Raw genomic sequence first — 12,204 nt, 5'->3', positions numbered from 1 at the left:
TCTCAATCTCCAAACGTGCAATTTGCAAGATGTGCTGATATTTAAAATGATGTGTGTGTGTGTGTGTGCAGTGGATGGGTCAGTTTCTTGTCTCCCTGACCCTAGCAGGCCATCACAGTGAGGATTGTCAGGACTTCAAAGCACCACACAGGGCTTGCAGAGAGTCCTGAATGGTGCTTCAAAGTGCATCTGATCAGCAGGCTGGCAGACAGCAGCCAACAGCCAGCCTTCCTGCAGGGATTGGCTGTGTGATCAAGTTACCCATAGGCAACTGCCCCATAGCAAATTCAGCAATATCTCTACCTACCCCTACACACAGTGGCTTGATGAGGTGTGGTTTGGGGGGGGGAAATGGCCTTCTGGACCAAATTGAGTCTCGCAGCATGCCAGATTTGGCCTGCAGTTGCCCACCCATTTTAAACATTCTCTTGTAAAAAAATAGTAAAAAAGTTAAAGGACCCCTGACAGTTAAGTCCAGTCGTGAACGACTCTGTGGTTGTGGCGCTCATCTCGCTTTACTGACCAAGGGAGCAGATGTTTGTCCGCAGACAGTTTTTCTGGGTCATGTGGCCAGCATGATTAAGCCGCTTCTGGTGAAACCAGAGCAGCACACGGAAACACCGTTTACCTTCCCACTGGAGTGGTACCTATTTATCTACTTGCACTTTGCCGCGCTTTTGAACTGCTAGGTTGGAAGGAGTTGGAATTGAGCAACAGGAGCTCACCCCGTTGCGGGGATTCAACCACTGACCTTCTGATCGGCAAGTCCTAGGCTCTGTGGTTTAACCCACAGCGCCACTATCTCCACCATGTCTCACTTAAGCGAGCGTTACTTATGGCAACGGGCTTGTTAATTTTGGGAACAGATGGAAGTTTGGTGTAACCCATCAAAGTGAGTCATATATTCTTAACACATGCTTCACAGCCACCGGTATTTTGATAAAACATGACTTTAAATTATGCAAATCTAGTAAAGCATCTGGCAAGCTAAATTGTATGAACATGCCAATGGCCGTCGTAGAGGGAAGTATCACTTCCCGGTGTTTACTTATGCAAGCATTTAACAAATAAAAATAAGTTATGATAAAAAACTGCAATGGGAATCCTTTTGTCAAACGTTTTTAATCCCACAGTAGTGTTAACTAGGAAAACGATACAGTCAGACAGTAGTAGTCACAGTTGTGGTCCAGAAACAACACAAAATACTTTGAAGATAACACAATACCAGTGTATTAAAAGGAAACACATCACTCTAGCCCCCTCCCCCCTGCAGCTTTAAGGAATGAAAATCAGCTAGGTAGTAATTCTATGGGTGACAAGAAGTTGGAGTGAAAAGGATTGTGTACCACGTTAAAAAACAAACACATACCCAGTCAGGTAAAGCTTTTTAGGACTTCTGTTGTTCTTAATACAAGTTTTGAACACAATCACTGGATTTAGAGTTCCAAATTTGGCCTTTAGAACATACCAAGTTCATAGTAGTACTCCATTTAAGCAGCAATAGAACTTTTAGATACTCAGGGGAAATTCAAGTAACTGCTTCACAGGGTTATTGTGTGACATGCTTGCTGTATACTAGACTAATTCCATGGAATGGTCCTTCATTAATATGATATGAGCCGTTGATATATTGCACGGGTCATAAAAGCAAGTTAAGTGGCAATTTTCAAGTGAACATTTTCTATCTGTCTTGCAAATGATAAGCCTGGTCCCTAAGCGACCAGCAAGTGATAACCTTACAGTGCTTCTTGCATAACTACCTAACTTAGTTCTTCTACTTGGCCCCACAGAAACTGCTATACACGCCCAATGGATCCTTATGCTTCAGGTCATACTTTATGACTGGTTTTAATTGTTGTAAGCTGCTTTTGGAAGTTAAGTTTGGTTGAAAAGCAGGTTATTTTAACATAAAATGCAGATAATACTATTACAGTTTTGTAAAAATGCTAATGCAAGCAAGGAATGTAGATAAACTGTGCTGTGGGATAACCATACCGGTTGACTTTTCTATTTTTTCCATTAATCATGTAACTACTGTATTGGCCACTTTTTTGCAGTCTCACTCTTACTTCAAAACAAAAGCAATTAAAATGTTACATTGTAACATGTTACATTTTTACACTGCTTTACTCACCAGCTCCCTTAAGACATGCCTCTTCAGGGGAGAGAAGAATCATCCATAGCAAGTTGAGTTCTACAAGGCTAATTTTCCCTACAAATCCGCATGGATTTTATTCTTTTATCTGCAACTTACATGGTTACTGCATAATTTGAAACAAAAGTCATATAGGTGAGAATTTCCCTTATCACAATGATTATATCTGGGAAAGTCTTTCCATATAGTTTTGCTTTTGTTAATTTTCTCCCCATAGTTGTGTACAGCATCTTCCTTCCCCTTCCATAAAATTGAAATGGCTTGCCTAACCCTACTACAGATAGTGGGGGGATGAGGAAGTGGTGTCCCAGAGAGCTCAGCCAGTAGAACATGAGACTCATAATCTCAGGGCTGTGGGCCTGAGCTCCACATTGGGCAAAAAGATTCCCACATTGCTGGGGGATGGACTAGATGACCCTGGTGGCCCCTTCCAACTCCACAATTCTATAAAACAGATATATTTCTTCTATGAAGATGAATGCCTGTGCTTCCATAACACAACCACTGCATAGCAATACACAATGTCTAAAAATGATGCACAGCAAAAGAAACAAAACATGGGCTGATGCAATTGAACCCATGTGCTCCCATCCAGAAAAGCATGCCAAAAATTGTAAAAACCAAAGATGTATCCCAAAGGCAGGAAGCCAACCACAGATGTAATTACACACACACACACACACACACACACACACACACACGTCCCCCATAAGGTTGCAATCACACAATTTATCAACAGATAAATCTTCCTAGAATTGTGTGCCACTGCTTGCAGGACCGAATCCTAAAACAATTTAGCTCTAAAGCTTGAACAAAATGCTTGCCAGTAAGTTGTGTGACGTGCACTAAAAACCCTTAAGGCACCCAAACATGAGTAGATAGCAATTTATTTATATGTGAAAATTGTATCCATCTTTAGAACAACTGCATTTTTTTTAAAAAAAGACACTCACAAAAACAGTATGATTTTTGTGTGGGGTTGCTAATTATTTTCTTATTAAGGCCATCAGAGAAATATAATAATTTTCATGTAATTAGTGTTTTGTGGCTAATTGCTTTCTAAAACCTCAGTCACTAAATTGAACACTGTTCTATTTGACACAGCGACAATTAACCTAACTGGGAAAAGCAGCACATTCCCAAAATACTTCATTTAGGAAAAATATATATATACCTCTTTATTGAAACAAAAATATTGAACTAGGATTTTTGGCACTGTGCTAAACAACTTCAAATAAGGCTCCTGCTCAACACAGAAAAAAATGGCTTAAAGCATTAGAGTAAGTTCCCTTGCGTTATCTGCACTATTATCTGTGTGCAGTATTCCAACTAAATTATACTCACAGCAGACCTAATGAAATTAAAGAACCTTAGTCATGTTTAGTAATTTCAATGGGTCTACTCTGATCAAAACTGTGTTAAATTTTACCCTATAATATGATTCTCTGACCAATGCAGGGAATCAAAGTACTAACCCAGGCTTGATTGTCTGCGTAGATGATTGTAGAGATCACAGAGGCAAGTGACATAGCAGTCCGTTTAAGTCACAGTGCAGCAGTACAGAGCTTGCTCCAAATAACTGGGAAGTGGAACAGTGGTAAGAAAACGACCGCCAGGAAAACATTTGCAGGGAGTACCCCTGAAACCATGGCTGATATATCAGTCATAAGAGGAGCTAATTGCTGAGTATTTGTTAAATTTCAATAACCTGGACCTTTCTTCAAGAACTTGTAAGAAACCATGAAATTTTAGAATGACGGTTAATTGGCAAGTCTGGTCCCCGGTATAAGTTTGTACATGGAGTTTTTAAAAATCTATAGAAGAGATTCCCAAAGGATAAGAAAATCTTAACAATTCTTATCTGTGTTCATTTGTCCTACTGCTAAATACATTTGTTCACACCAGGTGTAAGATGTTTTGCAATGAACCAAAAGTGTGTTAACGAGTTCCAAGTTTCTGTTGTTGACGTTTAAAGATCTAAAACAAAAATTACTCCCTGCCCCAGTACAGACCAAGTCATGATTTATGATCTTCCGAGCAAAACCTGCTGGTTGCACTGATTGTTACTTGGTGATAACATCCACCCACTTAAAAACGTCTCTTACAAATTTGTATGTTTACCCAAGTTTTCCTGGACTCTCAATTCAATCTTTATTTTGTTTTGTACACTGCTCAGTTTTATTTGTGGTGCTATTGATATGGAGAACGTCTTTGAAATCAAACCTGCATTTTCATACATGCAAAGTTTGCAAGAGTGTTCTACACTACACATTTACCAGTAGTCCCTAAACTCATTAAGAAAAAGGCCCCCACAAGGGCTACTTCAGTGCAATCCTATGAATTTCTGCTTAGTAGTGAGTCCCACTTAGTCTCTCTCCCGGCCTAGGATTGCAACCTAAGCCAGCTGCTTAAAGTCTCTTAATTTACAATGAACGGGTATGTAGTAAACAAAACACAATGCTATTACAGTACAAGTTAACAAAGCAAAGAGGTGCTGTCATTCACTAAAATAAATATAATAAAATAAGACAACAAATTAAAGCATTTCAGAAACACTGAGCTTCGGGAATCTAGCTAAAGTTGAACTTATCCTGGAACCTAGCTAGGAAGGACAAGAGCCCAGACCATTTTAAGGTAGAAGATTTCAACTGATAACATTTGGTGTCCTATGTTTATAAAACACATATAAAATTAGACTTGAAGAGGCTATGATTTAACTCACTCAAATGGATTGTGGTGATATAAAATATATACAAACTGTGCCTTAGCAGCATTTTGTTTCTTTCAGGGTAGCACTAACCAAAAAAGCTGCATGCAAAACCATACTCCCCCCACAAAAAATATATTATGGCATGCTGTTCACATTAAGGCATAAGGGAATTTGCTGGCAGACTCAGGAAATCACAACATTCCCCACAAACCTGTCTGTTCAACACAATTGCCCTGCTTACACTTTTGCTGGCCAACTCACACATTACCATTTTTTAAGTGAACACCTAAAAAATGTACACAGATAAGATTTCTTTAAGCAATATATCCCCCCAAAATGTAAGACTGGCAAAGGGAGGGACATGGAAGTGAATAGCTGCTATTACTGATACTTTACAAAATACTTAAGTGATTTTGGAATAAAAAAATGTGCAGGAGACGCTAATGAGATTGCTTGGGCATGTTCATTACCTTGTGCAGCAGCGGTTTCAGAGAATCAACATTAGACCTAACTCAGAAAACATGAGGCAATTACTTCAGTGATGCAAACACTACCATTCTAGATTATCATTAGACATCAATGCGCATCCCATGTTTGGTTGCCATCAGTTCTCTTGTTCCTGTTAAATACATAATAAAAGAACAGAGATGAGGTAACGATGCCGTGATTGCCACATAAAGCCAGTAAGGCAAGGGCGCAGTCTTTCCAAATGGGCAGATCCACAGGCCATGACGAATTCCATCTCGAACATGATGCGAAGTCCAAGAGATAAACAGCATCCAGGGAAGAAAGCACCAGGAATCCTTCAGCTTGAAAAGGTGCATAATAAACTTTAATGTCAAACACACAAGAGGGATCACAGTAGAACAGTGGAGGAATGGTCTTCGTGGGAGAGTCAGGGCAGCCTATGGGAAAGAAAAGCACAGTGTACAGTGGCAGCCAGAATTACAAGGAACAGTTTATGTGACTCTAGACAGCTAGAATCTTCTTAATTTATCTCCATTTTGAGAGAAATCAACACATAGCCCAGAAAGGACTCCATGATCAGATAATGTATATTTCATGCTTTGTGTGTCCTGTTATTCTATGTGTTGGTGTAATATATTCCATTCCGTTTGTTGCCTTCTCACTGTAAGCCATGGAATGTTTTCCAACCACCAATAGAGACTGGAGTCTAAACTATGTGGATATTTGCCTCTGTTCAGCAAAGCAGTTCTTAAGGTTAAAGGAACTAATGAAGCTATGTTGCTTATTATCTTTTAAAAACTATTGCGTTCTTAATTGATGGCAGTTGTAAGCTGCCTTGGGCAACTCATATGTGAGTCGGAAAAATGGAATATAAATGATAAAACTGTTTGAAAATGTATGAGAATAGTTTACTTTTTATGCTACATTTTACTTTTCAGTCATTTGATTAATTCATCCAAACCAAACAAAAACATTCAGATACGGTCTTGAGGATGCTCAAGCACTTAAAGTGAATGGAACTAATATACATGGCATATTATAGTAAAGGTAAATGTCATAATATAGTAAAAGTAAATGTTATCAGACATTTGTAAGCCATACTGGGAGTGTTTTTCTGCTGAAGAGAAGGCAAAAAATGCTTTAAATAAACAATAAAAGTGAAAACCAATTAAAAATAAAACAATTCTACCATATTAGTTAAGACAAATGCCAGTTGGGGAGGGAAGCAAAATAAAAAGTTTGAAAATAAGAATCCTACATGCACATGAACTTCTTGTGAAGTGTGCCACCTACTGGGAAAAGGTATAGAAAAGCAATTTCAATGTGGTCCTCCAATGCATTCTATAAATATTAAACTGGCACACTAAAATATGTTATGCTTAATATTTCTGATCTGAAGCAGTTCCAAATTACAGTTACACTAGTTGGACAAAGCTAGCATCACAACCAAACCTCTTTATCCTGGTGGATAATTTACACCTGCATAGTGAATCCAAGTCACTGTGGCAAAGCAGTTTAGGAACTTTCACCACTAAGCCCAAGTTTTACAGCCTGTGCAACTTTTTCTGAATGCTGTACAGAAAAGCCCCTGAACCTGACATTTGGAGAGTTTTTAAGTAAACAATTTTTAACTTACTAAATGTGTGGTCTTTCTCTATGCTGGGGGAAGGAGTTTAGAAGGGCAACTCTTAAAGGTCTAACAGCCTATTATTTCCATGCTTTACTTTAATGCATATTTTAAATCTCTGATAGGGTTATCTCACCAAAGAGTATTTTAACCAAACCTGGACCTTGGCATCCAAGGAATTCTCCCTTTATACTATTTATCCTTACCGCCAACAGTTTCGCCCTAAAATTAAATGCAAAGTATCTCCTAGCTCTGGGCACTAATCAGCATAAAAAGCTATCCAACTCCCACCCCCATCAAATCCAAAACATATAAGAGAAGAGGGATGGCACATCAGGATGGCTTGCACTGAAGTCTGCCCTTCAAACCTGAGCACAACCAAGTAATCAAATGGAAAATTTTAACATGAAATTAACATTAAAAATACCGGTACTTCCAATGGTTTTGGTTCAAATCATGCATATATGTTTTAAAATCCAGGTAATTAAACTGTGGTTTTGCTTACCTGTAATGAAAGAGATCCAGCTAGAACAAAGTGATCCACATCAATGACAGATGAAAGAAAGCCAGCTAATATGACTTCTGTAAAGTCACTTTTCTTCTTGAGTCCTATCACTATTGCCCAAGACCAAAATCCCACAACACCATGCACAGTGTTATCAGAGAGTGCTCGCAGCCAGTCATTCTGCTGAATGACAGAAAACTGCAGAAGTCTATCTGCTACAAAGCAGAAAAACCCCAATCCTAGGCTTGAAATTACAGAAGCTGTGCTGAATGACTGGAGAAGAGCATGGGCCTTTTCAGTCTCAGATGCCATAGCAAGCAACATGTCTCCATGCACAAAATGCCATCAGGATACATTCGGTCCATTGTCTGTTAAATCTTCAGTCATTCTGTAATTATCAGAGAAAGCTTAATGAGAGGACTTATCAGTTACTAAAAATGTGTTTCCTTAAATGAGCAGAAAGATCACAGAACAGCACAGAAATCTAAGAGCCAAATAAGAATCTCTGTAAACACATTTTTCTGGTTCACTGTTCCATACAAAGCTAAATCTGTGCATATTACGTCAACCAGTGTCCTAGTTGAAACCTGCATTTCTTATAGCACTCATTTTCATGCACAGTACCTCTCCTCTGCCCTTCTGCTTGCCTACATTTTCAAAGCTCACAGCTAGTATCTGTTCTAGCTATTATTCCATCTCATCTGCCACATCTGCTTTGATATAGGCTTTCTTCATTCTTGCTTCTTCCTTGCACCCTGAAGCCTGCCCTGGGTCCAGAAGAAACACCTCAATGCATGCGGCTGTGTGCTCTTTTTTGTTTTTCATAAAAATATCTTCAAAAAGACAAATATAACTTTGCAGCTCTTGCTGTTCTGAGAAAGGTGAAATCAGCACATGGCGTACCAGGCTAGTTTTGCAACACTAGCAACAAAGGAAATCATCCTTCACTAAGTTAATAAACGTATGAGTCATAATTAATGTTGCTTGTTAATTAACTAGTGATTTCTAATTAGTTTACTACTTCTTGCCAAACACATTCACTTTGCCCAGTTCTTGTTACAAACAGGGAAGATACTTTCTGAATGTTACATCCAAAGTGTATGACAGTGGTTGTGAAACTGGGTACAGAATTTATTCAAAATAATACCTGAACACTGGATGAGAATATGGACAAACTCCATAATCACAGCTCTGTAATGGAGAACTTTTTGGCATGCCCTTTTCTCAGCAACCACGAGAGAGTTCAAGCTGCAGCAGTTACAAAAAGGTAAAGCTGGAGAATGTGGTGGAAGCAAAATAAATTAGTGAGGAACTAGTGTTTCACCAGACCAAGCACTGCAATACCCGTAGGAGAGATGTTTGAAGTCCAAGCTGGAAAAACAGCAAGTGATGAACAAAGATCTCTCTACTTACCCATGTTAGTTAGGAAACTAAGTTTCACCTGTGCTTAAACTTTGCAGGCAGTAGCAATAGGGAACAGGAAAGTGCAACTATACAGAGGTTATTATCACAATGTTGCATGCATAAAATCAGGGATGGGCAACACAGGGCCCTCCAGCTACAGGTACACTGCAACTCCCAGTATTCCTGACTATTGGGCCATATAGGCTGGGGATGAAGGGAACCAGAGTCCAGCAACGTCTGAGAGTAGGCCAAAGGTTGCCCACTCCTGCCCTAAATCTTACATTAAGAGTGGAAGGAAGAAACTTTCACACTATAGGTAAAGGTAAAGGTAAAGGTACCCCTGCCCATACGGGCCAGTCTTGACAGACTCTAGGGTTGTGCGCCCATCTCACTCTATAGGCCGGGGGCCAGCGCTGTCCGCAGACACTTCCGGGTCACGTGGCCAGCGTGACAAGCTGCATCTGGCGAGCCAGCGTAGCACACGGAACGCCGTTTACCTTCCCGCTAGTAAGCGGTCCCTATTTATCTACTTGCACCTGGGGGTGCTTTCGAACTGCTAGGTTGGCAGGCGCTGGGACCGAGCGACAGGAGCGCACCCCGCAGCGGGGATTCGAACCGCCGACCTTTCGATCGGCAAGTCCTAGGCGCTGAGGCTTTAACCCACAGTGCCACCTGCGTCCCCTATACATATACATCACACTATACATAATAACAAATACAGGCTTGCCACTATGCACGCAAGGGATATGGGCTGGAGAGAAGAGGGCAGCCAAATCTGCATTATTCTAAGAAGAGTACTTTATAATACATGACCTAAATATATGTACTGTTTTAACCTTCACATCCATACATCTAAAATGTTGCATGTAAAGTCACCCTTAGTATACATTTTAGCGACTAAGAGATGATCAGAATCATATTTATATATTGTCCAGTTGTCTCATCTTGCAAGATTGGTCTGTTGCACATCAGCCAGCTAGTTTGGATCTCTGTTGAGCACTTCAGAACTAACCTGCTTTGACTACCTCACTAGCAATAAACACTGACCCAACCCAGGATCCTGCAACTCCTCTTTCTAGCTCAGGCTTGTAAATAACTACCCACTCATCCAATGCATGCAAGAATCATAAATCAGGCAACAAGGTAGAAAAGTACTACAAAATCTGGCTCTTGCTTTATTTTATGTTATAATGACTAATATAGGAATGTGAAGGCCAATTATCAGTAATGACTTTATCGCATTCTTTGCAAGGCAATTTGAGCTCCTTTCTACTCCTGCCCCCTACCTTTCTTCTTAAAGGGACCGGATGAACCTTCCAGCTGTGTATGATTTCTGACCTATTTTAATCCTAACACAACAAAGCCCAACCCTGTTCCTGCCCTTGCTTCAACAACACATTCAAAATCCCACCTCCACTTTCTATTGCCTCCATTTCCACCCTTCAGTTCAGCTCAAACCTGGACAGTCCTTTATCCTAGTGCCTATAAATAACCCCCTAACCTTCACCATGGCTGCTTCAAGGCCTAGTCTCAGAGAACAACAACTACCAGACTTTTAGAAGACATCTGAAGGCAGCCCTGTTTAGGGAAGCTTTTAATGTTTGATGTATCACAGTATTTTAATATTCTTTTGGAAGCCGCCCAGAGTGGCTGGGGAAACCCAGCCAGATGGGCGGGGTATAAATAATAAATTATTATTATTATTATTATTATTATTATTATTATTATTATTATTATTATACCTCCATGGAACATCCTCAGACACTTCCTTCCCTCATCTTCTCCCCCAGCCGGGATTTTAACCTCTCATAGCCACCACTGTGAGTCTGAGTCACTCTACTCCCTTCTAATCTAATCATCACCCTTACACCTTATAATAAGAATACTAATAGACTTGTATATAGCAGCATGAGCACACAATGGGGGCTTTGCAGAGCACAAGAGGGCAGTCCTTTGCCCTGAGGGGCTGTGTGTGTGTGTGCATAATATTATATATATATATATATATATATATATATATATATATATATACACACACACACACACACACACACACACACCCCATCACGACTGGGTACCTGTTCCCCTAAGCAGCAGGCAGAAACTCAACGGGGGAAGCTGTACCCTCGCATGGAAAAGCAGTCATTTGTGGCTGCGAGGAAAAGAAGAGGATATACTGTATATCAATTTGTTGTTGTTGTTTAGTCGTGTCCGACTCATCGTGACCCCATGGACCAGAGCACGCCAGGCACTTCTGCCTTCATATATCAATTTACCGTATTATTATTTATTGAATTTATATACCGCCCTACACCCAGAGGTCTCAAACTGGTTCAATAGAGTGTCAATAGCCCGGGATAGCTCAGTTGGTACAGCATGAGAATTTTAATATCTGGGTCGTGGGTTCGAGCCCCACGGTGGGCGAAAGACTCCTGGGCTGGGCTAGATGTCCCTCGCGGCCCCTTCCAGTTCTGTCTGCCCCTGGCGCCTTCCCCGTACTTTCCAAGGGCAAGCGAAGCTCCCCCTGTCGAGCTTCGCCGGGGGCTGAATGCTCTCCCTCGGAACGCCGCACCGAGTGGCGACGGCGAGGAACCGGCTAGGCGCACTCCGGGCCATCCCTTCCCTCCGCCGCCCTGGAGAGCTGCCCCCGCTCCCTTCCTCTTCCTCCCCACAGCCAACCCCCGCCGGCCTCCAACCGCCCCCTCAGCGCCGCCCAGCGACCCTCTCGCCCTGCTCACCTCCCTCAGCAGCGCCAGAGGAATGGGTGGCTGCGCATGCGCCGCCCACCGGCGCCCCTCTCTCTCTCTCTCTCTCTCGCGGGGCATCCTGGGAGAGCGCCGCCCACCCGCCTTAGCGACGGCGCGTTCCTTCCTCTGGCTTTGCAGTCAAGCGGGGCGCTCTAGAGTTAGGGTTAAAATGTCGTCTATGCTACAAGCAGGGCAATTAACGAGAGCGGCTCTTCCTCTTCCTGAACGCAAATGTGTGTAGTGTGGTGGGGGTCTGAGTGGCATGCAGGGGTTTCCATATGAGTGGTAGAGCAGATGCTCCAAATCTCCTCTGTACCTGCTCCTGTAAGCAAATTAAAAGGGAAGACATGGGAACCCGGTTGTTCTACTGGATAGGGTACACGGTGTTCAACAATTTAATTTAATTTTCCAAGGTTTTATTGGCACCACCTTTTTGATGGCGTGAGGGGGGTACTTTTATAGCTATAAAAATTGCATCGGTCCAATTATTATTTTGAGACTATACATATACAGGAACAATAAAAGGATGAAATTTTTTCTTGCTGTGGAAAGTATAATTTTTTTCCCAAAAGGTGATGATGAAATTTC

General features: G+C 41.3%; 1 protein-coding gene across 4 annotated transcripts; it reads right to left on the bottom strand.

Moving 5' to 3' along the window:
- Positions 1-1,103: 1,103 nt before the first annotated feature.
- Positions 1,104-11,700, bottom strand: TMEM267 (transmembrane protein 267). 4 transcript variants are annotated; one of them, XM_077936402.1, is made up of 4 exons: positions 11,608-11,643; positions 8,613-8,713; positions 7,466-7,853; positions 1,104-5,770 (listed from the first exon to the last, which is right to left on the bottom strand). In XM_077936402.1, the coding sequence occupies exons 3-4, from the start codon at positions 7,787-7,789 to the stop codon at positions 5,435-5,437; spliced, it is 660 nt and encodes a 219-aa protein (XP_077792528.1). In that variant the 5' UTR covers positions 7,790-7,853; positions 8,613-8,713; positions 11,608-11,643; the 3' UTR covers positions 1,104-5,434. The 4 variants fall into 4 exon arrangements, with proteins under 4 accessions (XP_077792528.1, XP_077792527.1, XP_028605178.1 ...); XM_077936401.1 differs by having other exon boundaries at positions 8,613-8,738; positions 11,608-11,623; XM_028749345.2 differs by lacking the exon at positions 8,613-8,713 and having other exon boundaries at positions 11,608-11,700.
- Positions 11,701-12,204: the final 504 nt, after the last annotated feature.

This window comes from Podarcis muralis, chromosome 11 (genome assembly GCF_964188315.1).
Source record: "Podarcis muralis chromosome 11, rPodMur119.hap1.1, whole genome shotgun sequence".
NCBI lineage: Eukaryota > Metazoa > Chordata > Lepidosauria > Squamata > Lacertidae > Podarcis > Podarcis muralis.
Note: the sequence above shows the minus strand (reverse complement) of the source record. Positions and strands in the feature narration are given on the sequence as shown.